The sequence below is a fragment of the Hippocampus bargibanti genome, linkage group LG07 (assembly GCF_051943395.1).
Source record: "Hippocampus bargibanti isolate YZ-2025 linkage group LG07, ASM5194339v1, whole genome shotgun sequence".
Classification (NCBI taxonomy): Eukaryota; Metazoa; Chordata; class Actinopteri; order Syngnathiformes; family Syngnathidae; genus Hippocampus; species Hippocampus bargibanti.
Window position 1 is genome coordinate 18,366,168 of NC_142740.1, and position 25,157 is coordinate 18,391,324.

Genomic DNA, 25,157 nt, shown 5'->3' on the forward strand with positions numbered 1-25,157 from the left:
GAAATTTGCATGGCATGCAAGCACACTGAAACAATGCAGATTTTGTGAATAACAAAAGTTCCTAAATTGATAACTGACTATATCGTGTCATCTCCCTCATTTTATAAACTTTGTCTCTACTGAATGCCAATGCCCAGCAGGAATTGAGGTCAACTGGCTGTTTCAGTTGTGTGAACATTAAGTCGTGGCCTGATTTGCTCCCACTGCTGGCGGCAAGGACCCCGGGGAGTGGCAGAGTAGGATTGGCATCCAGTTAAGCTTGGCTCAATTTAGGGTGGTTCACAACTGACTGGATTACATTCTTTCAAATCGAGATGGTGATTTTCTATTTATCACGGATTAAAGTTAGCACGGCAACGCCTTCCCGAACCCAACTACTTCAATATGCTGTCTTTTCTGTATTTTCACAACCATCTGGCGCACCATATTAAAGGGTGTAATTTCAGTTTCGGATGTTATTTCTGTATTGGACACATTGTATTATTGGTAAAACCTATATTACCTTAAATAATTCGTCAGCATGCATCCTCGCTTGCGTGTTTTTAAAAAGACCGCCGGAGCAAAATCAAGTTCAGTTCTACTTTAAAGGACAACCAACGCCTCCAGACAAGTTGTGTCCATAATTTGTAAAATCACTTCAAATGCCTTCTACTGAGCGTATTTTACAAAGATTCCTTCGCATATAGCTAGATTTTACATTTTAAGACTCACGCTGAATATTCAGAAAGTCTTGTTTTCATGTTGATGACGATCCCCACGTGACGTCATGTTTGGAGCGCCCCTGACCGAGAAAGCGACACACAATACATTTTGCCGTACTTTGGTCTGAAAACTTCGTGTTGGTGGCGAAATTAGAAGGAAAACACATAAATAACATGATGGTGAATCGTTGTGTTGCACCAACACAACTATTTGATATTCGCTGAAAACAAATTCCCAGCAGACAAATCAGCCCATTTCCAACGGAGCTTGGCCGCCATCTTCTGCATTTTCTGGGACGCTACACATCAGTCCTGACGCCTCAAAATGACCCGGAAGGACTTCTTTAATCAATTGCAAACATTTATGCTTTCCTCTTCAGAACTATTTGAATCATATTCATAACTGGATGAGTCATAAGAAAGCATCTTCTCCGAATCTGAAGCCATTGTTTTGATTTTCGAGCAAGGCAAGACGTCTTGGCGTGATGTCACGAACTGGGGGCGGGACTTCCTCAAAATCCCCAATTCGCAGCTCAACTTTTTGCAGTTTTAGCACACTTAAACTCATTTTTATTGGTGTTTTGCATTTGACTAAAAATATCAGCCTGCGTGTTTTGGGTATTTTCAATGCTATAAAATGTTTTTTCTGATGTCAGTTAAGAAACAAAAAAAATGATGTTGGTTGTCCTTTAAGTATTTAACAGTCTACTTGCATTATTTTTTAGTCAAGTGTCATTTTCGAATCCATCAAGTCCTAATTGTCTGTGTCTGAAATGAACAACCGCGCAAGTGCTCATTCAAACACGGCAGGTTCCCTCGCATCATTGTCAGTCTTGTTGCTGTGCAGTTCCTCAAAAATGATACAGGCTTTTCATGCATTTTGAACTTCTTTGTGACAAAAAAAGCCTAATTGTTGGAGGATGTTTGGCGAATATGTGTGACCTTTGTGGCGAACCCTGGCGAGAACACAATATTTGTTACCTTTGCCAACAGTCTTAAAATGTTGACCTTTCAGCGGGATGCAAGCCTCAAAATCAGTTTGACAATTACCTGCAATCAGTTCTTCAACTCAGTCATCTTGATCTGAAAACATCATCATGCATTCAACGTATTTAATTGTAACATCGCAATTCCTTTTTGGGGCAGAACACAGGTCACTGTTTGAGTGGAATGCATACATTTTCAGTGTATTTGATTTGAGACAATGGCATGATGTGTTTTTGTGTTGTGGGATAACTTATGTATGGGCTACATTGTTTTGCAGTTCACATTCCCGTTATTTAAATGTTTTGATTCTCACCCTCTACCTTACTGTTAACAGTTTCTCATCGGCGGTCCACGGTTGACAAAGGCTCTGAAGCAAACCACTGTCCTCGCCCTAGAAACACAGACAGGAGTCAAAGTGAATTACAGGCTCAATCCAGAAGCCACTCCACTTCCACTTCTAGGCCCTTGTCTGCTTGTCAGGACAAGTGTCCAGTGTCTCTAGGCAAAGACCTCTTGTCAGCAGACATCCAGGCCATATTTGATGACCCGGCGCTTGAATCCATAGCAACTGTGGACGAGGAGCGGTCTCGACCAAGATCTGGTCGAGGTAAGGGTAGTCAGAAGGAGAAAGCAAGGTCATTGTCTCAAACAAGGACTCCCCTCTCTTTTTGGGGAACTACATATGGGCCCTCAAGAGTGTGTCGTAGTGCCAACCCCTCCCCACATCGACCAGGGTCCACAAGTGTGGCTGAAACTCAGGAGAAGAAACGGCACTATGATTCAGATGAAATCCGTCAGTACATTGTTAAGCAAAAAGAAGAGAGAAAAAGACGACAGGCAGAAGAGAAGAAGTCTTTGAAAGAGGAGGCAGAGAAAAGAAACCAGAGGCTTCAGGAGCTCTCTACGAGGCAAAAGAAAATGGTTAAAACTTCTGTCGCTCCCATTGAACCAACTGGCACCCCTTGGCAGAAAAGGTATAGAGAAGAGACCGACAATCTTCTCACAATTGATGAGACCCATCTTGGAGAAGCAATACAGATGCAATCTTCTGCGGTGTCAAATCCACTGGTATGTATTATAAGCATTGAACTCATTTGTTCCATTTTCAAACAAATATAATGTTGCTGAAAGTTTGAAGTGCCTTTCTCCTGTTTTAACTTTTCACCACAGAGACCAATGTACCAACCCTCTGGAGAGTCGGACAAAGAGAATAAGAAAATGGAACTACCACAAAGCCCCTCAAGCAGTGACAGATCTTTGACTGATCAGCTATCTTCTCAATTAGAAAGGTGAGATGACACATTACTATCTTTTCAAAAATAATAAGTGGGATATAGTTGGTGATTTTCTCCATTTTTAGAGGATTGTTCAGTATATACATTATTACCATACCTTGTCATTGGGTCATACACGCTTTGTTTTACTGCATTCATAATTTACACAACAGCTCATCAGTTACACTGGAATATTGATGCTGTAATCTGTTCGTTTTGTTTCTTTCCAAATATTTTGATCTCTTTACTCAGATCATATTTCACTTAGGGTCGCAATTCACGATTACTTCAGTAATTCATTGTCAATTTATTTAGTTTATTAATCCATTGTTATGTTCAAAAACAGGACATTGTTTGACATTGTCAATTCAGAAAATGCAGAAACATAAATTAAGGTTCAATTACTGCTATTGTCCTTGGTGTGAGAAAAGTGATAATTTTTTTCAAAGTCAAAAGATTTTTGCAAATGCTTTATTTTCATGCAACACAAGTCTGAGATTATGGATCTAAAATTGTTTGTATTTGGACAATTTTAAATACACCAGGACGCAAAATATTTCATTTGTTTTCAAAATAATCCATGATTATTGATCTATTTGATATAGATTAGTCTGACTTTAAAAGAATTATATTTCAGTGTAGTCTGCAGGAAATAAATAGTACATTTGCAAAGATTTGCGACGAGCTGCTTACTGTATTGATTTCGTCATTTCTGTTTCAGGGGTGATTTGGATGTTGGAGTTTCTTCTTGCCTTAATCCTGAACTCAGCCCAGCTGTTCAGTTTATCTCCGCCTCCAGCACTGGTGCACTGGGTTGTACAAATTATGACGCTCTCCTTTCTCAACCTCGGAGGCTGGAGAACACAGTGTCAGCTGGTGATGTCAAGACCACTATTGCAGAACCCCCCACCTGGTCTCAGTCAAAGAGGTCCCGGATTGATGCCCTCAAAGCTACAGCCATCTCTCTCTCAAATCGCATTGAGAATGAAGCCCGACAGATTGCCCGAGTAGGAATCAACTATGGCGAGGCAACTTCTTTAGACACGGATATTTTTGCCCTGAGGTCCACAGGCCCTGATATTCACGAGAGAGGCTTGGCATCTGGACCTGGCACATTTAAAAATGCCGACTTGACATCAAGGATCCAGAGACTTATAACAAACGCCGGTGTTAGTCCATGCAATAACGCCTCTCTTCCCGGAGCTGGCAATTTGCACACCTTCAAAGGGCAGCAACAACAAACTACACCTAATCGATCAGAGCACTCTGCTTGCAGCTATGAATTGGAAAGGAACCAAGTCAATGGCTTTGAGAGAACAGATGACATGCCTCATATTAGATCTTACAGAGCAGCTGAAGACAACAGGGAAGATAGGAAAGATCGACATAATTCAAGTGGCGGTTCTATCAGTGAGGGTACCATTTTGAGTGAGGGGAGCTTCAGTAAGGATGAAATGAGTCCTCCTCCCCACCCTCCCAACAATCATGGTCTGACATTGGCAGATAAGTCAAATGGCTGTCTTGGTCAAAGAATGGACGTGCAGCGCCTCACTGACTTCCAGAAGGAGGCTGCCAAGTCCTTGGCCCTCACGTCACAATTAACGCCTCCAAACTGCAATAAAATGCCCTGGGAGGAGTTGAACAAAGGAGACCCTTTCAGTGTCATCAACATTTACTTAAAGAACCTCAACGTTAAAGGTTAATTTAGTCATAATTACATTTGCCTGACCTGGTGCCCAGTGATGTTGAAATACAAGGTTAATAAGTGGATTGTTGAGGAACATCTGAACATTTTTCTTGTCTTTCTCCCACAGTGAATAACAGGAATTCTCCATCTTCTTGCTCTATTCAATCGGGAGTATCCCACAGAGATGCAACAGTCTACGATGATGACTTTGTTTCATTTCATTGCATGAGCCAACAGTCAAAGAACACTTGCAGTCCACTCAGGTGACTGAATACAACTCTGTTTTTAAAACTGACCACCAGGTGGCGTTCATGCCGCAATTGGGAAAACTCACAGCCTTGTATCATTTGTTTGAAGGTATTCTGGTTTCTTCAGTTTGATAAGTTTTAAGATTTCTTTGTAATTTGGTTATGTGAAATAATCATCTTCAAACTCAATTTGTAGCCTTTGTTTACAAACTAATATTTTTTTAATAATAATAATGCATTTCATTTATAAGCGCCTTTCAAAACTCTCAAGGTTTTCCTGTGGGTGAGCAGCGGCAGCCACGCGCGCCAGCGTTCACTCACCCCAGAATTTACTCAAATAGATAGAAAGTTAGCTAGCTAATAGATAGCTAATAGCTAGCGAGCTAGAAAGCTAGCCAGCTATATAGCTAATAGATATACATAGAGATAGATTGCTAGAAAGCTAGCTGGTCTAGCTTGGTTCGTTAAAGTATGAACAGTCTAAAGAAGTGCCATTAATGGAATGTTGAATTTCTTTGTTGCCTAACCTCAAAATGTTGTTGCAGATGTTGTTCTTGGAATTGCTATTTTCTATTGTTTTGTGATATTTCTGTATCATAATTCTAGTGTGGCAATGGAAAGTAAAAAGTCTCCACCATCCCGAGAAAAACTGGCTTCTCCTCCAGCCTTTTCCGATTTGGGTTTGTCTCAAGCGCCAGCCTCTGTCAAGAATGATTATCGAAAAAATGGTACACTCCAGCCACTGGCAAACCATTAATCTTTAATGTCTCTTATTTGATTGTCTGCTCCAAAATATTTATCTTCAGGTAAACTCCAGCATTCACCTACTGCCCTGCAGGAGTACATGGCAGCAGAGCTCAAGTACCAAGAGTCCATTGAGGAGTCTTTGAGACAGCTTGGCGATGTGGAGAGACTAATGGGTCTACCCATGGCTCCAGAGGTTAGTGCAGAGTTTGCCTTAATGTTGATGGTGAAATAGCATTTTTGGTTCTGTTTAGAATTTTCATCATTTATGTCGCATTATTTATGCCAATGACCAGTGTCTGAAACTCATGGCAAAAAGTTAGCGGACACGCGGGCAGACAACTCTTAAAAGTTGCCTGCCAGGCCATAAAGTTGCCTGCCCCATTTTTCACAGCTTGAAACACAATAAGACGACTAATCGCAAAAAAAAAAAAACATTGTTGTGACGTATAAAGGATTTTTTTAATTAAGGAAGTACCTACCACAAATGCTCTTTTGCTTAATTTATGGTAAATATCCCTTGCTGAAGATTTTCCTCCAGTTGTCGTTTGTCGTCATGGTGCACAATGTAATAGTTGTGTTGCGTTGTCTACGCCTTGTGGACTCCTCTTTCAAAACTCTCAAGTGCACTTTTCAGTCACGGTATAGTCCGAAGCACGAAACAGGCTTCTGATTTGCCAAAAGATCGTTCATTTGTCAATTTGCATACTCCAATCAGAAGCCTGTTTCTTGTTTCGGATTACACCCTGACTGAAAAGTGTACTTGAGAGTTTTGAAAGCCGCTTAGAAAGAGGAGTCCACGTGGCTTGTACCGGTAGCTTTAGCTTTATTGAATAAAACAAACATCTGATTTGAAAAAAATGTATATATTTTCTTGACTTATAGCCGAGACGTTTTGAAAGCTGCATGCCTGACGTAAAATTTGTACGCTCCGGGCCACCGTGCAGACGCTATTTCAAACACTGCAATAACCCAGATAGTTGACATTTTGCTTCTCTCAATTCAATTACTATTTTACTTGCTTTCTTATGCATATTGTATTTTTTTTTTAACTTGTAATAATCTTTGGAACTGCTCACCGACTCATTTTTGGGTGATTCATATGAGTAACAACCTGCGACTTATCCATGCTATACTGTTTATTTCCTTTCAATGAAAATCAATGTGTTACTCACGTCATTGAAATGTTCCCAAAACATGGGCAGGCCAAGCAACAAATGTGTTCACCATCAAAAGGACAGATCACTTCTCCTGGCTTCCTGGGCTCCACCCCAGCCGCAGATCTTCATTCGGAATCTCCCAGAAATGGCCTCAGTGCCGGGCCAAGAAAAAGCAGCAGGGCCACAGGTACATAATCACAGATCAGAAACATTTACATAAGATTACATCACTTTCATAATTTAGTAGGACTTTTTTACTTATAAATAAGCTAGACAAACGAGTTTCTGTTTTCCCAGGCTCATTAGTTATGAGTCAGCGTATGAAGTCTCTGTTCTTCCTCATTCCTTCTTTCAGGTAATCTTCAGTATTCTCCGGCCGCCCTGCATCGTCATATGACAGCAGAGTTCCAATACCAGGATTGCATCGATGAGTCTTTGAGACATCTTGGGGATGTGCAGAGGCTGATGGGTGTGTCTGTAGCCCAGCAGGAGAGTCCTTCATTGGCACAAATATTTGAGGTAAAACAAGGCCATGGCTTTTAATTTCATAAAATAAGGACAAACCAATTATGTTAATCTCTCCTTTTGCATTTTAACCTCTTTAATTTTTGTTAATTGGCATCCTCGATGTGTATTTCTTTTTAAACCTTACAGGCCACACAGCAGAAATATGAGAATGACCTTTATGAGCAGAAGATCCAGGCTGAAAGAAAGGCTTTGGAGGCCCAGCTGAAACGTGAAGAAGACAGGGAAAGAACTGCCCGGGTAAAAAATCACATTCAATATTCAGCTGATCTGTTACTTTATTCTTACCAAAGATTTACCAGTTGGAAATACGAAGAGATTTGGGTTTAAACTGCCGCTTTGTTTTTGGACAACAGGCTCATGAAGAATTACTGGAAAAACTAGCTTTAACTCAAAAAGAGACGGCTGAAGCAGCGCGACACATCAAAGAGGTCAGCAATACTTTGATATGGCTGATTGATTGTGGGGTCACACCATTAATGCATGATTCCCACTGCAAACACAAGCACCCAGTATGTCATCAGTTTGCAAAATGCTTCCACCAGTTGACAGATCTGGCAAGAACTCAGATAGAAGGAGCTCTCTCTGTGTCTGTTGTTGCACCTGAGTCTTCTATTCTGACCAAGCACCATCGGGAAAAGCAGAGTCATTCAGATTCCGACAGGTAAGATCTTTCTTTAAACAATAAATAAATAGTTCTAGCTTCCTCATAAATAAATTAACTACATTATAATATTACACAGATGAACACTGAGATGAAATTTGATTTAATTGTGCTTCCAGCTTCCAGAGAGAGGAATCAAGTCGACCCAATCACATGTACTAGCCATACTTATTTACATAACACAAGTCTCAATGAATTACAGTAAACGTGAGGAACAAAGTATAACACCCCCCCCCTCTCTCTCCTTTGTTTTAGTGGTGCAAACGATAGCTCTCCAAACAGCCCATCACACACATCTGAGGAACATAACCAAGTGATGAACAAAGAAGAAACAGATTTGGTGTGGAGGAAAGAAAATGACAAACAGGCAGAGAGGGAACTGTGCAGCAATTCAATTGAGGAGGAATGTCCCACTGTGAACAACGACTCCCTCTGTAGTGAAAGCATCCCCTCCGCAGCTGATGACAAAGGTATCACCTAAAAAAAATTAAAACTTCTCCAGTTCATTATGAGCTCACAACTGCATTCCATCATGAATCACAATGGACACTGAGTAAAGCTTGTCTCGTTTCTCAGAGTACTCTTTCAAGTTTGACTCGTCCAGAACGGAGGATGAGGCAGAAGAGCGCTCCATCAGCTCTTTGCTGCCATCTAAGGTTCACCGCCGTAGTTCTTTGGAGAACGAGCCACATCTCCACGAGGATTCAGAGGTGGAAGCTGTAGGGGACACCTCAACACTAGTCTCAGGGTCACATCATGGTACAAAGGTGAGAGTAGTGTTCGAGCAGTTTTCTGTGGCCACTTCAATTGATCCATCGAAAATTGGCCAATAAGCTCGACTTGTGGGTGTGTGTTATCTCACTCTCGTTTTCTCAAATTCGATTGTTTTTTAATTTTACTTGCAGCTTATTGTGATTTATAGATGGTGTTTTCACCAGTCATTGACCCAAATTATTTGCCTTTCTTCACCCACAGCATCAAACTCCAAATATGTCCTTTTCTGGTGGAAAGGATAGCTTCTCCCAGTTCACCATGGACATGGTGCGCCAGCACATGAAAGATGAGGATCTACGACTGCAGCATCAGAATGCGCTGTTGCGTCTGCGCCAGAGAGCTGTCAAGGAAAAAATCAGAACTGAGCTGGCATGGCTCGAGCACCAGAAAAAACAGCTGAGGAACAAGGGCGAGGATGACAAATTGCCACCTATCAGAAAGAAGCAAAAGGGCCTATTATTAAGACTTCAGGAGGAGCAGGTACGTGTACCAGTTAATAGTACACAGGTATCCTAGTCTAATTAGCCATTGGTTTGCATATATTTTTTTAAATACAAAATATGTTGTAAGGCTGAGATCAAGCGTCTTCAAGAAGCGAATAAAGTGGCAAGGAAAGAAAAGCAGCTGCTGTTGAAGCAGCAAGAAGAAATTGAGCGAATGAGGAACTCAACACAGAGACTAAAAAAGCGTCTCAAGTCTGCTGGTTGTCAGGTCCCACCTGTACGTGATACAGTACAACCGTTGTCTAATCAAGAAAAAGTTTTTTAACTAAACTAAATAAATTTGTCATTTCGCAAGGAGTCTCCAGTGTCAGAAACGCCTGTGTCAGAAGCAGCTCATTCCAACATCAGACCTACTGATGACAGCCGCACCCCATCACCATCACCTTCCATCTCTGCTAGCGAGACGAGCAGCATCATGCAGAAGCTCAAGAAGATGCGTTCCCGTACGGATGAAAAGTAAATGCTATTCTTCATTCATACAATCTTAACGAAACCTCCACTTACCCTTGTTGTAATTATCAAAGCTGAGTGTTGAGATAGGAAAAAAACCACCTAATTGGAAACAAAACAAATTTAAACTAACAATAATTTATAATTTGTCTTTTGGTTATGAAACCAATGTTGATTACTCTATCACAAAGTTGTGGGCATTTTGATCGAGAAACTCTTGAGCTCTGGGAACATTCATCCTTAATTTTTTTATTACCTGATTTATGTTTTTATAATCCATATTTGCATCTGCTCCATAGAACACGGATGTTTTTTATTCAGTCTTTCTTTCTGACAATTGTTGTATTTTGTGCCCGATAAACTTTTTTTTGGACCCGTAGCTGCACCTGATTGAAATTAATCTGTCTTTTTGTCTTGGCTCCCAGCTTAAGTCATGTGATTGCGGAGCCATTTTCTAGCACTTTTTTTTCTTCAATATAAGGCTTCACACTTCTGTCGTTGCAATTTTACCTGGGTGATATTATGATATTACCTTTGCAATTACTGGTACAACATTTGTTCAACGGTACTTAAATGATAATCAATATGTGCAATATGTTTGGAAATACTATAAGAAACAAAACTAACCAAACTGAACTTAATAAGACTTTTTCTTTGGAAGGGGGAGTTTTTTGTTGCCCACGATCTTTAGAATTATTGTTTTTGCTCATTACTCACTTCCTTTTGTGGTCAGTGTCTAAAATAACACACTAACAATCACTTTACCCACAGCTCAACATTTATCATAGTTTCTCATATTCATTCACCTGAAATCGGCGTGGCGCCCCGGTATGTTGAATAAAACTTTATGGTTCATGCATGCTGTCAACATTAGAAATTTAAAGGATAACCGACACCATTTTTTTGTTTCCGAACTGACATCAGAAAAACGTTTTATAGCATCTAAAATACCCAAAGAAACAAGAAACAAAACAATGGGCTCACGTAGTTCCGATTCGGAGACGATGCTTTCTTGTTACTCATCCAGTTATGAATATGATTCAAGTAGTTCTGAAGAGGAAAGCATAAATGTTTGCTATCGATTAAAGGAGTGCTCCCAAATCAATTCGAGCCGTCAATGACAGCAATGTAGTGTCCCAGAATTTGTGTCAGCAAATTTCAAATAGTAGTCTTGGTGAAACACACAATGATTCACCATAGCGTTATTTATGTGTTTTCCTTCTAATTTTGCCATCAACACGGATCAACACGAAGTTTTCAGACCAAACAAAGTACCGCAAAATGCATTGTGTGTCGCTTTCTCGGTCATGGGCGTTCCAAATGTAACATCACGTAGGGGATCGTCATCAACTCGAAAACAAGACTTCCTGAATATTCAGCGCGAGTCTTAAAACGTAAAATATGCGGTGGAACCTTTGTAAAATACGCTCAGTAGAAGTCATTTTAAGTGATTTTACAAATTATGGACACAACTTGTCCGGAGCCGTCGGTTGTCCTTTAACTATTCCAGTGGGCAGCTGAATGTTTCCAATGAGACACAGAAAAAACACGCTCACATGGTTCATTTCTCTCCCTCTCTACTTGTTTCCTTCCCTCTGTCCTCTTGTTTTATTTATTTTTCCCTTTGTCATTTCTTGTCTTTTTACGTTTCCCCAACATTTGTTTGTGTGTTTTATTTGTTCGCTTTGTTGCATGTTTGTGTGTTGTAGACACTGTTGTCCCGTCCACTGCTTTTTTTCCGTATTCACAGCCCAGCACTGGGCTTCCCTTCGTGTCTGTCTTCCCAACCTTCATCCTAAATTCCAGCTCTTTATCTACAACCAGTTGGACAGGTACTGTGTAGTTCTTACAACACCTTCCGCCTCACTTGCATAGCCTGGACCCCAACTCACATGCATCCCTGTCCTCTCCCAACGAAAAAGCGTGTGTTCAACACTGGCACTGGGCTGTCACAAGGGTGTGGTGGAGAATGGTGTCTGATTATGAATTTGGGGATTCTTAGTTTTCAGGGTTTTTTTTTTTCTTTGTGGTGAGGGGCGTTTTAAATGTCCAAGGAAATATGTGTTGAAAAAAAGCTAACCTTTTGGCAACTGTACATTGGACTTTAATATTTTTGCAGAATGCTAAACCTACTCACACTAATTTTCGACAGCAAATGCGTATTGTAATGAGTAGTGGCTGATTTGAAGAAGGTCAAAGGCTCTGCATATTTTCATTGTGCCATTTACACTTTTTTTTTCTTTGGATTGGATTTGCCTTTATTAGTCTCACAGTGGAGAAATTTACATTTCACAGCAGCAAAGTGATGAAAGGAATGAAAGTAGAAAAACAAAATACAGGAGCTGCTGGAAAGGCAGCCACTCTCGCGGCGCCGTCTTGAAGTCAAAAGAACAAAAAAACTAAATAACAAATAATATTACAGCACACAGACAATATGACAACACAAAGACACAGAGAGTCATTCATTCTTAAGCACTTTCTGTACCCTCTTTATTACATGAAGCAGTTCTAGATGAAAGAGGAGAGGATCAAAGCGTCTTTCCACCAGTGGATCAGGGACATCATGATGGAACGTGCACATCGGCTACAAGCTAAATGTTGAAAGCAAACATGCAGCTGTAGCATCCATTGTCGAAATGAGATTGTCTCACATCTCCTGTCCCACATAAATCTGCTTCAATTCCAAGCCGCAACATTTCCACATACGCAATGGCGCTCTGCGCTGATGCTCCTTTCTTCTTATCGTGGGATCCTCAAGCCATGCATCCATCTAGCCGCAGACTGTCCAACAGCACCGACCTTTCCACTGAGCAAAGCGGGGCTGTGAAGATGCTGCCCATTACAGGCGAAAAAAATCACAATAGTCCCAGAGCTGTCCAGCGATGGCAGTCGAATGGCACCGACATTTCTCCCATTCAAAAACAGTACTGGCATATTCATGCTGCTGAAAAGGCGCAACCGCTCAGCACAGTCTCCTCGTTGATGAATGTCGTGGTCAAAAATGCTGAAGAACAATCTGTATCCATTCTACACGAGGCACAACAACACAAAGTGACAAAAGAAAACACAAAACAAGACAAAAACAACAAAAAAGTTGTATTCCAAATAATCTCGTTCCTTCTCGATTTACAGGTTGACAAAAGTTCCACATTCAGTTTCGACCATGTCTCATGGACGAAACCAAAATATCTTTATTGTCCCTTGATTGACTTTCTGTTTCATAGCTTGGGATGACAAGTACCCAGAAAGTAACCTTACCCATTGACCTAGCCTAGTTTCCTAACCCATTAACCTAACCCATTCACTAGAAGAGAATAGGGTGATGATGCTTCATGGTCAATGGCATCCTCCTTTTAATTAGGAAATCAGACTAGATCGCCTTTAAATTCGATCAACAACAAACACTGAAGCGCAACAGCATCTGTTTTGTCGAGTTAGCCCATGGGCCAACTTCTGTGCCTGATTTGGACCCTTTATCCTGTTTACAGTAAATTACTTTTAATAAACGAAATTAAAGAAACACTGAAAGAAAACCGCCATAAAACCTGACATGGCTATTGCCATCATCCAAGTGCACAAGAATATTTTCAGCACTTTTATCTCGATCAATACTTTGTTAAAATAGCATCGTTAAATGGGGTCTGATCCATGTTGAGTATTGAAAAAATAGGAAATTTACTCAATTTACTCAGCCTGATACGACTGTTATGTAAAAAGATATTTTTTTTTACCAAATGTGTTTAGTTTGTTGCTAAAATAAGCTTTTTTCCCTCCTTGCTATTCAATAATCACCTTGGTCACTGGGTCTTTCTCACTTGTATGACTGTTTCATTCAACAGAGATGAAAGTCCTCCAGATTTTGCTGGAATTCCGGATTTTTCAAATTTTAATTTGAAGCGACCCTTTGATTCAATAGTCCGCTGTTCTCTGTTGTGCGTGCATCAGCGCAAAGATGTACGCACATGTGCCTCTTTTGGTATCAACCAATCAGCGGCAACACAACCGGCATCTTTTTTTTTCTCTGAAGTTTCAGAAAAGTCCACTTTCATCTCTGATTCAAGAAAGCGTGTCTGATGGGTATTTGCTGTGAAAACAGTTCTTGGAGATTTGAATCTGCCTCTTTTTTTGAATTTTTTTGCTCTGCCAAACATCTTTCTCCTATTTGTACATCGTCCATTTCCATTTTTCCTGGATTGCCAATACTAACTCTCGCCTTTCTTCTGTCTTTAATGCCATCTTAATTTTTCTCCTTTCTTTCCCTCCCCACCCACACACTTCTTTGCATTTTTCTTTTGCATTTTTCCTACCATCTAACTATTAGATTCCTGACTAAGAGGGAGCAGCAGTTGATGCAGCGACGTCATCACGCTGAAGAGCTGTTGCAGTGGAAAAAGCGTCTTGATAAAGAGGAGGCAGAGGTCCGAAGGATAGAAAAGGAGGCATTGGCTAGTTGGACAGAGGGCGGCTCCGTATCGGAGAATCGGAGCAAGGCAGTCTCAAAAATTATCCCTAAGTCCCGTAACCATCGAAACTCAGAAACCAGGGCAATTAGCCAGAAAGGTAATAAAATTCATTATTGTGACATAAGTGACCTGTAACAGCATTTTTTTTATTACTGATGCCTTGTCTGTGCTTTAATTTCTTTTTTGGTTTGGTTTAAAAAGTTCTTTACCTTTTTTTCCCAATGCATCAATCAGTTTTATGAGATTATCACTTTTGTTTTCTAGTTTTACCTGTAAAAGCCTGCATAATGATATTTTGTCATGTGTTGCTATTAACAGCGTTGCCATTTTAGAAAAAAGAATCTTCCTGATAATAAATATTGGTAAATACATGACACCATATTGTATCTTTCTGAAAGAAAAACAAAAGAAAATTGTGAAGGGAATTGTGAAAAAAAATAATTCACGAAAGGTTTACTTGCATTTCTGATTTTAACAATGCACCGGCAGTTAACATTTGTTGACCAGTGTAATGCATCATATACAAAAGTAGTAGGAGGGAAAAAAGCCAACTTGACTGTACTTCTTTATTTTCAGAGTATGTGACTGAAGACGATTATTCTTCAGCAACATCTGAGTGCAGTATACACACAGAAGGACATTGCCAGGAACCAAGAAGTCCTTCGTCAGCACAACCTGCATCATTGGCTGAGATTACACTTGCCTCAAACCTGAGCAGCCCGACAAATTACATCGAGGACTTTGCTTCCCTCTCACTCAGCAAGCAGGTTTGCACAAAGTCATTTAACTACTTCAAGATGGCCTTTACATTGAACGTATGTCAAGATAAAATTTCTATGAAACATGTTGCACACTGATATCACCCCAAAGTAATAAACTAAACTGTCCTCTTTTCAGTCTTCTCCAATCAAAGGCAGCCACAATCGTGCCTCTCGCTCTGATACCAACAGCACAAGAAACATGAAACTTCACTCTTCCTTACAAGTATCCCACCAGGCCCCGAATAAGCCTACAGAAACACCTATGCCTTCACAGACTGGTGAGTTTTACAACACAGTATAACCCAATAAGATCGCTTTGAAGAAGTTGGTTGAGGGCAAGTGGAATGTGTGAACATAAAGATGCTGCCATGCTTGCACTCAGTAATAATAATAATAATAATAATAGTCAGTTACAATGTGATGCTGCAAGCAATTTCCACTGTGCAGCAGGAACAGAGATCAGACACTGCTTCACTCAGTTCAATGAAAAGATAATGGGAAATAAATCTACAAATCGTCAAATTGGTTTTAATTCACAAACTCAATTTAAGAAGTAACTCTGAGTTTTTGTTGTTGCATTATGGAGAATTGGTTTATATAATAGCTTAAAAGTGAACTTTAGACATAAAGAAAGCATTCACTAATCTCTAAATGTGTTTTAGTTCGAGTGGGCCCAAGTTGGATTAGCCTTTGCTAATCACAGGGGTCTTATTTTTTTCAGAGAACCTGCAATGTACTCTTTTTGCATTTGCTTTTTCAGAACCCATTTCAGAGCAGAGTGACATAGAGAGTCGTATCAGGGCTTTGAAAGAGGAGCTGAGGAAACGTAAATCAATGGCAAGTAAGCTCAAAAGGGAGCAGAAGATGAGGCAAAAGAAGGCACAAGAGGCCAGCCTGTTAAAACAGCTAGAGGTAAATATTGTGCACTTTCTTCTGGTGTGTTTTTTTTTTCTTTACACAGTCATATTTTTGCTCTCTCACCTTTTTCTGTTCAGAACTATGACAATTTCATTGGGAAAACTAAGGCAGAACTAAACAAAGAACCTGCACCAACTCCTCATGGCGAATCTCAGAAGAAAGATTCAACATTAGTTGACGGTCAATCCGGCTCCCTGTCTCCTGTAAAAAGGTACACACGTTTGTAATAAATCAAATGCATTGTTATACGCTAGTTTGAAAATGTAAAAAACTAAAATCTGGATATTTTCAGCTCTGAAACCAGTGAAATACCTACTGTGGGGCTCAATACATCATTCCACCAAAGTATGTTTTTCCTCTTTTCATATTTGTTGATATTGGTGCTGATTTTGTTGAACTGATTTTTTTAACTAATTCCTTTCCCTCATTTAGATAATAATAAATCGACCTCGGTATCTGAAGAGCTCAATGTTGTAGCCGTGTCACCATCCCCTGTATATGGCAGTCCAGATTTCCTGACCTCGGGGCAAGAGAGGTGTCAGTCACCAGACTGTACTTTAAGACCCACTACTGAAGATGCACAGTCAAAAATAAAAGAGTCGAAGAAGGATGATAGTGTGTTGGAAACATATTCTGCTGCAGCGAACCTCATCACACAACCTAATGAAAAACACACATCCATTGACCATTCCTGTAGACTGGACTTGGATATCATTTCCTCAGTGAAGGAGCCAACAATAAGAGATGTCCAGGCTTGTTCTTCTCTGCCGGATTACCAAGATGATTTTGAGTCATCTACACCTTCTTCACCTAGAAATGACCAACGTATTTCTAAGCCGGAAGCAGTTTGCCAAATTGAAACCAGGTCTACCAGTCAAGATGAAGAAATTGAACAGGAGATACTTGAAGAATTCAGTCACCATTTGGTGACTAGTGGCGCAAGCCATGAATCTGGACAACTACTCGATCTTCAGCAAACTGAAGAATCTCACAATGAAAGTCAGAACATTAATTCCATCTTCCCAGCACTTGCCTCTCCCTCTAATAGCCCTCTCCTTCTGAATGAAGATGAAATGCCAAGTTACAACATCGGAGACCGCGTTCTTGTTGGTAACGTCCAACCTGGAACACTAAGATTTAAAGGTTCCACCAGCTTTGCTGGAGGGTTTTGGGCTGGTGTGGAGTTAGACAAGTCTGAGGGGAGCAACTGTGGCACCTACAATGGAGTTGTATACTTTGAGTGCGGGGAACGTCATGGGATCTTTGCTCCTCCTGAAAAGATCACTCATTTATCCAACAAGTTTGAGATCTTTGCAGATGCTGCAGGATATGACAACTCCTACTCTGATGTGCTAGATCTATGTAAGGATGAACATAAAAGTGAGGAGGAAATATCAGAAAAGATGCCTAGTGAGGAAACCCCCCATAATCCCTCGCTCTTCAGGTTTGGGACTAGGTTACTGCCTCCATATGAGAACTCTATCAATATATCACTCACAAAAGTGGAAACTCATCTCTCTTCCCAACATCACAATCAATCCATAGCACAGAATGGTCTGGAGTTAACGGACAGAGTTGAGAAAGAAAATGTGCTGGATCAGTACTCGTCACCAAGTAGTCAAGAAATTTCCATTGTTGAGAATGATAACTCTCTTGACCAGTCCACACCAACAGATAGTCAAGAGATTTCTGCATTAGCTGCAAAAGACATGCCAGACCATGATGTGCCATCATATAGTCCAGAAGTTTCTGCAGTAGCTGAGAAGGAAGAGGCGGGCCCAGATAACCAGTTGATATTTTCAGAGTTTTCCCATGAAGCTGGCGATCACAAGGAGGCTCGGAAGGATGACATTTCTCCAGACACATTAGCAGACAAATTACTAAGTAACTTTGTGATTGACGCTGTTCAGCATTTGGTTCAGATTAAAAGGGCTAAAGAGCAGAAAATTGAAGCTTCCAATCAGATCAATGAATCCATCGTCTTTGAGTCGGAGGAACAAGGGCTCAGTTCACTATTGGAGCCGCATGATGGCCAATCTTCATTTTTACCAGAAGACGAGCCATCGTCACCAGAGTTTTGTAATCGACCGGTGAGTCAGATTCTTTATCGCAATAGATCTCAATTAAAATGTGATCCATTATAATAGCGGAAAAAACGGATGTATTTTGAAATGCCTTCGTTGGGTGTGTATGTTCCAGAAAGCATAAGTCACCACTTATGCAGAATGAAAGTTTAATAGCCTCAAATTAAATTCCCTACAATTAATTGGTGTTCACATAAGCTGTGAACAGCAAACTACGCGTACTCGTACACCGTCAGAAAACACTTTTTCAAAAACACCCACACAATCAAATTTCATCAACTACAAGAGCTATAGATAAAATGTAATATAATATGTAAATAATCCTCCTCAGTAGAAACAAGAAGTTGTGTGTCAATATTTAGTAGTAGTTACCTATTTTAGCCGTACTGCACGAGGGACCCAACTATTTGAAATGTACAAAGTAGTGCACTGCAACTCAAAAAGGCAAAGGCCTGTGTCAGGTGTCATGGTTCGAGCGGGCATGTGCGTTTAGTGTTTTTGTATAAGCGACAGGAACTCAAAGTTTCCCTTCCCTCCCTTTTTGTCAGCTATTCGGCTTACTCAACTACTGTTTTGAGTTTAGTAATTGATGCCCGAACCCATAAAAGATTGTGTTTTCACGATGAAATAACTGTCAGTGACTGACAAACATAACTTGTTGCTTTGCCCTCTTCAATTGATTTTTCTTTTTTGACTGCCAACCAAAGTCCAATGTTATGTCGACAATCTGATGTCCTAATCGAACGTGTAAAGAATAGATATAAGAACATGCTTCTTTTACAACAGGAAAGTCCAATTTTGGGAGCCAGTGGGCAAGAAGAGCTTGCCAAGAGGCTCGCTGAGCTGGAATTGAACCGTGATCTGCTCGATGAGCTCGGCGACGATCAGGATTGGTTTGATGAGGACTTTGGCCTCAGCTCACGTAGGGAACAGCAGCTGCTCCAACAGAAGCACAAGGGCAAAGAGACGAGGCTGGCAGGAAGTATGGGAAGGTCTGGTTCGTCAGCTGAAGATCCCTTGAGAGGACTGGCGGCGCACCCAGATGGAGACCAGTCAGAAAAGACACCACCGAGACCTGCACTCCCTCTTCCCCTGCCTCCTAAACTGCCAGTACAGCCTGCCATGGTGGTGCCCCACTCGACTGGCGAGGTAGAAAAGTTGGTCCATGTTGCCATTCAGGATATCTGGAAAAACTGTGACCTAACAAAGGAAAGCAGGGTTTCACTCTCACACGTGGCCTGCCCCAAACCTTCCCAAGAGTTTTTGAGTGTTGAGGACAGAACAGAAGAGCAGGAAGCCCGCTCGATCCGCAGCTATAAGCAGGTGAAGACACGACACGCAACACACGAGCTTCTTACCTGCCGAATTACTGCAAATTGAACTTGTATTGCCACATTACAAGAATAAATAAATAAAGGTTATAAATGTCCTAAAGGAAAAATAGCCATCCACCCGCTATCCAAACTGCTCAGTTTGCCAGTTCCTATTAAGTCATTGCCAGACAATATGCAAAAATGTGTCCACTTAGGTGCCAGGGTTTTTGTCATTTTAACTCAAATTGCAGGACCCGCAGAATATTGAGTTTTAGGACTACAGAAACATTCAATTCAATTTGTAAGAAAGCTTAGGCTTTCCTATTTCATCAGAAAAAAAGCAGTTGATTCCTAAATGACATGGGTCTAGTGTTAACCTGAGCTTGAAATTAAGGTGGCAGTCCAAAATACAATGCAATACATTCATATTGGTTTACATATCACTTTAACAACAGCTGAAGCTGTAACAAAGAAAAGGCAAAGGCCTCGTAGAAGGGAAAAACATTACCAGAGGTCTGACCAGTGCTCTATCGGCACCACCCGACATGAAAAACCAAAACCTGTACAAATTTGGGAATGGTAGTCCATGACATGCTCTTCAATTAATTTCACACTTGTGATGCTCAACTCTAACCTTCCTTTGTGTGCTGTTTAAATAACCACGGTCTGCAACACTTTTTATTTACACGTTGCCAACAGTGCGCAGACTATAAGATGATATCAATACACCATTTTGCACCCACTATTGAGGCTCGTATTAAAAGTTTGTAATCTTCATCGGTCACCTGCACGCATCCATGAACACTGTGTAACCTATTCAGATCAAGAGAACCAACTAGCCTTCTTGGATTGTAAAGTAATTATAAAAGAGGACAGAGCGCTAAAAACAGAAATCTTTAGGAAGGCTACGCACACTGACCAATACTTACTTTTTGACTCTAACCACCCTTTACAACATAAACTAGGAGTTATCAGAACCCTCCAGCATAGGGCTAAACTAATACCAACTAGCACTGAAGGTAGAGAAAAGGAGTCTAAACATATCAGGAGAGCACTCACTAACTGTGGGTACCCTCAGTGGTCATTCAACAAATGTCAGAAAGAAAGAATAGGGAATGAAACCAATAATTATCAAGATACAAAAAGGAGAGGAGTAGCAGTACCGTACATTGCAGGAGTTTCTGAAAAATTACAAAGAGTCCTTTGGCAACATAAAATTCCTACTTATTTCAAACCGATAAACACGTTAAGGCAAAAATTAGTGCATCCAAAAGATAGGCTACCAAATGAAAAACAAAGTAATGTAGTTTATTCCATACATTGTAAGAATGAAAATTGTAAAGAGCAGTACATTGGGGAGACTCAACAAATTCTCAAAAAAAGACTTTATCAACATTGCAGGGATAATATAAGTGGACCTCAATCGGCAGTACATTTGCACCTAAAAGCTAGCAACCACTCATTTGATGACAATGAGGTTAAAATCTTAGCGAAAGAACATAGATGGTTTGAAAGGGGGGTAAAAGAAGTGATTCTTATAAAACAACAAAATCCTTCATTAAACCGGTCTGGTGGGGTGAGGTTCAATTTGGATCGTTCATACAATAGCCTGCTTAGGCAAAACAGGTTAGGCAACTTTCGTAATGCTGATGAGGGTCGTTATGCTGATGAGGTGATACCGGTGGGAGTGGGGGTAATAGGCCAGTCGTTAGTCAGGAATGTAGGAACAATCAGTGGGGCCACAGGGAGGGGTCCTCTGCCCCCCCCCCCCCCCCCCCCCCCCAACCTGAGAGTAGGGACCTATCATAGCTGTGTCCGGCGCCACCATGTCTGGACATTAGGGATATATAAATAGGGCCGATACGACCAGTCAGGCTTTAGTTCGCTGACGAAGCCTCTTGGATAGGAGGCGAAACGTCCGAAACCTTCACTTTTGTACAGATGACGGCTGAAGAAACCTTCTCATCTATTCAGATGAACACTAATTTCGTGTCCACTCTTTGTGTTCACACTTAATAGTTCCATAGCCAATGCAGACAATCAATTTTAGTACATTTTCCATTCTATTATGCATAAACTAATTGTATTCCCACAGGCTGTGTATGACTTGACATGGGAAATCCTCCGGGAAATCTATGCTGAAGACCCCAATGCCAATCAGCCCGAGTGGGTTAAAACACAGCGAGTCCGACCCGCCTTCTCCCACAGAATCAAGATGCAAGGAGACATCACTAAAGTACAGGTATGATTTCATTGTCTCCAAAACACCACCACACATTGTCGCCCCCAAACGTCACGTACTTTTGGTTGTCTGTTGTTCAGGAATTTGTCACAGAAGAAGTTCTAAAACTCTACGGTTTGGCCAAAAACAATAGTAAAAAACCCGACTGGCAGAAGATGCTGAAATTTGGCCGAAAAAAACGAGACAGAGTTGATCAAATACTGGTAAGTCTACACAGTTAACATACTTATTTTGTTATTTGAGCATGAATGACATGCTTGGACGAACGGACGTGCTTATGGAAGGGAAAAATACTAATCGTGGTTATTTAGATGAATGTTGACATGTAATGCTTTTATTGCCTTGGTCAGATCACAAAAGCTGCAAACAGACGATTTTTTCTCGTTTTTTACTCTCTTCAATTAGCCCCATCTTTCCAAATCGGTGGTTTTGGGAAAGAATTCTCAAAGCATTCATGAACACAACCTCAGCGATTTTTGTTTGTTTTGCAGGTACAGGAACTCCATGAGGAGGAGGCTCAGTGGGTCTGCTACGAAGAAGACGAGCTGTCAGTCAAGATGCAATTGGCAGACAGTATCTTTGAGCTGTTGCTAAAGGACACTGCCGACTCGCTGAGTCTCATCACCAAAAGGGCTGCCATGAGCTGAATGTAATCTACTTTAAATGTAGTGACTACAAACATGGGTATAAAAAGTGTAAAAAGAGTTCCTGAGAAACAACAAAAACATACATATGTGTAGATATATATCTTGCAAGCAATGGAGGTGAACAGTTGGTTGATCAGTGGCACATTTTCTTTTATACAGTCTGCACTACAATCAGTGATGTCATTTTTGTGTCCTTTTATTTGGATTTCTCATTGTGGCGGGGGCAGGACATTTGCCTGAAACTCGTTACTGTCAGTCATGCTCCCTCTGTGGCGGGCTTTTCTTCTTCCTTGTTGTCCAACAGTATATGTTGGTCTTCACTTCAAACTTTGCCATCTTGTAATTAATGTGTCACTGATCGGAAACATGTAGACTGCTCTGTATTGGGATGTCACAGATGCGATATTGTGGAAAACATAAAGTATTTAATTTATTTTGTGAAAAAAATTAATAGAAGAGAAAGTATCTTCTGGAATTGTGTGTTATCCTGTCAAAATATAACAGGAGTGTTTTCAAAGGATAATTTTAAAAGCACAAGGAATATGAACGTGGCAATAGACTTAATGTCCGAAATTCAAAAGAATGAAAAAAATATTTTTCATATTTAAGAGTCACATTTGTGTCCCACCTTAGTGCTGTGTGTTAATATTGGCTGTGTTAATGGTAATTATCCTACAGCCTGCATATCAAATACTACTGATTTCCTTTGAGAACTTTTTTGGGCAATTCTTAATCACTTCTGTTTACCAATACAAAGCAGGTATAGGATGATCTCATTTAAATACACGGCATATGAGCACACAGTGTGAAAGTGAGACACAAAAAAAAGGATAACGCACTGCACTAAGGTACTGAAATGCTGGATTTGAGCCTTTCTTGTTCTTTGTGTTTTTCCTTTCCGCGAAATGAGAGAGCACCTGCTTTTCTTAAAGTGCACGCTTGGTTTGCACAGCAACTCCTCATCCTGATGAAGATGAACAAACAACAGCCAAGAACGTAGCTCACATAGCCAGGTGATGATGGCGGTCAACATTCTGTTCAAGTGCCTCTTTAAGTTGTTTGAACAGTGTTGTTTGATGGCTCATCATGTTTTGAATGTCGTAATACCTTTACCGTTTTGAATACGTTAAACCTTCTGTAATAGCGTACCAAGTACAGCCTCATGACTTCAGTTTGAGCCTTATCACTCCGCGCATGTTCGAGCTTACTGTTTGTTTTTAAACTTTGTGTTTCTGTACTTTAACCTGATGTACGTAGAGACAGTTGAGCGGTTATTATGACACGCTAATGACTCTAAGGTCGATTTTTAGCATGGACACTCTGTCTCACTTTCCACTCTGCAGGCCTTGGTGTGACCTTATCTTGAACCAAGAATGTTCTTTCTTGCTCCTTATTGGCTTGACGGCTCTTTCCTTTCTGACTCTTTTTAAGCTCAAGTGACCTTAACTTAAACCTGTTCTACCCTCAATGTTTTTTTTGTTGTAGTCGCTGGTTAGCTCATGTACCAAAAATGTGATGCCAACCTCAAGTTTCCCTGATTGTCTTCTTGAATTGATTGTATATTGGAGAAAGTAACCTTTTCTGTTGTAACTATGCAGCGCTTCCTGTAGTAGACTGAACACTTTTTTTAGACCCCATGTCTGTCTTAATTCTTTCATCTTCTTGGGGTAGAGGGGAGCCTTTTCTTCTCTGAACCAGGAAATGAATCAACCGTTTATATTTGGTCCTACTTGGATTGGTTAAATTAACTCCCATGCCGCTAACTTCCCCTTTTTATTGTTTGAAATGTCAAATATTTATATGAATATGCTGTGAGTATGCACCAAGTGCACTTGGCTTGTAAAGTATTTGTTTTAGGTGTAAATATACTGTAGCCTATCAGGCCCCAATTTCTGGAACCTAGGTGATTGTTGGTGAATGAACGGTGTACTTTGCAAACATGTACATAATATTTGTAGACTTTCGAACTGTAAATAAAGACATGTAAAGCAACAATCTGTGGCTTTTTTTGAAATATTTCAATACATGCAATATCATCATAAAATGTATGATTTGCATCAATCAGCTGGTGTGGTACAGCAGTTCACCACTGTGGGATTTAGTGTACAAGCGGTAAAATTCCTTCACAACCCATATGGTTGTTTCTGTGTGTGTGTGTGTGTGTGTGTGTGTGTGTGTGTGTGTGTGTGTGTGTGTGTGTGTGTGTGTGTGTGTGTGTGTGTCTAGTTATTTTATTCAATCAACTTGCACATGCTTAATAACACATGGATGGATGAGTAACAAGAAAGCATCTTCTCCGAATCTGAAGCCATTGTTTTGACAGGCAAGACGTCTTGGCGTGTCATCACGAACAAGGGGGCGGGACTTTCTGAAACTGGCCACTTCCGGGTTCAATTTGAAGTAGTTTTTGGACACTTTAGGTCATTTTTATTGGTGTTTTGCATTTGACTAAAAATATCATCCTGCGTGTTTTGGGTATTTTAGATGCTATAAAACGTTTTTCTGATGTCAATTAGGAAACAAAAAAGTGGTGTCGGTTGTCCTTAAACTGACCTGCAAGAACTAATTGGGCCTGTGTTATTTACCTTGTGCTATAAATATTTTTCACGATACTATGAAGCAACAGCACGGTTGAATCAGGGATTCAACATTTGATGAAAGTCATTTATTCTTTGGTCTGTTTTCCATCCCTTTCTGACAGGTCTGAGTTTAAATCTCTGCTCCGAGTTTGCTGTAGCGTTTGCATACTCTTTCTGTTATAGTGTGCACTCCGGTTTCTTCTCACATTCCATAATCGTGCATGACAGGATGATTGAACACACGCCGTGAGTTTGAGTGCACATTGTTGTTCATCTCTGTGTGCCTTGCATTTGGGTGGTAACAAGTTCAGGGTGTGCCCCGTCTACTGCCCAGGAACAGCTGGGATAGGTTCCAGCACACCGCCCCGTGACACGTGAGCATCAAACAGATCCGAAAATGGATGAATGGATGTTCAAGTGCTCATCGTGTCTG

General features: G+C 40.6%; 1 protein-coding gene across 6 annotated transcripts in view; it reads left to right on the forward strand.

Annotated features, from left to right (window-relative positions):
- cep350 (centrosomal protein 350) overlaps positions 1–24,134 on the forward strand; it is a 30,475-nt gene extending 6,341 nt beyond the window's left edge. For 4 of the 6 annotated variants that reach the window (XM_089000628.1, XM_089000631.1, XM_089000634.1 and 1 more), the window contains 29 exons: positions 2,023–2,756; positions 2,859–2,977; positions 3,684–4,660; positions 4,777–4,912; positions 5,504–5,625; positions 5,704–5,837; positions 6,847–6,988; positions 7,157–7,320; positions 7,456–7,566; positions 7,683–7,757; positions 7,872–7,990; positions 8,110–8,145; positions 8,246–8,460; positions 8,567–8,757; positions 8,966–9,244; positions 9,335–9,484; positions 9,563–9,723; positions 11,427–11,549; positions 14,039–14,277; positions 14,757–14,947; positions 15,078–15,219; positions 15,702–15,853; positions 15,937–16,070; positions 16,152–16,204; positions 16,292–17,949; positions 18,730–19,266; positions 21,352–21,498; positions 21,579–21,701; positions 21,990–24,134. In XM_089000628.1, the coding sequence (XP_088856754.1) occupies positions 2,023–2,756; positions 2,859–2,977; positions 3,684–4,660; positions 4,777–4,912; positions 5,504–5,625; positions 5,704–5,837; positions 6,847–6,988; positions 7,157–7,320; positions 7,456–7,566; positions 7,683–7,757; positions 7,872–7,990; positions 8,110–8,145; positions 8,246–8,460; positions 8,567–8,757; positions 8,966–9,244; positions 9,335–9,484; positions 9,563–9,723; positions 11,427–11,549; positions 14,039–14,277; positions 14,757–14,947; positions 15,078–15,219; positions 15,702–15,853; positions 15,937–16,070; positions 16,152–16,204; positions 16,292–17,949; positions 18,730–19,266; positions 21,352–21,498; positions 21,579–21,701; positions 21,990–22,145 (7,520 nt within the window). In that variant the 3' untranslated portion in view covers positions 22,146–24,134. The remainder of the gene's footprint in view (positions 1–2,022; positions 2,757–2,858; positions 2,978–3,683; positions 4,661–4,776; positions 4,913–5,503; positions 5,626–5,703; positions 5,838–6,846; positions 6,989–7,156; positions 7,321–7,455; positions 7,567–7,682; positions 7,758–7,871; positions 7,991–8,109; positions 8,146–8,245; positions 8,461–8,566; positions 8,758–8,965; positions 9,245–9,334; positions 9,485–9,562; positions 9,724–11,426; positions 11,550–14,038; positions 14,278–14,756; positions 14,948–15,077; positions 15,220–15,701; positions 15,854–15,936; positions 16,071–16,151; positions 16,205–16,291; positions 17,950–18,729; positions 19,267–21,351; positions 21,499–21,578; positions 21,702–21,989) is intronic. The other 2 variants (XM_089000632.1, XM_089000630.1) reach the window with 2 other exon arrangements.
- The last annotated feature ends 1,023 nt before the right edge of the window (positions 24,135–25,157 follow it).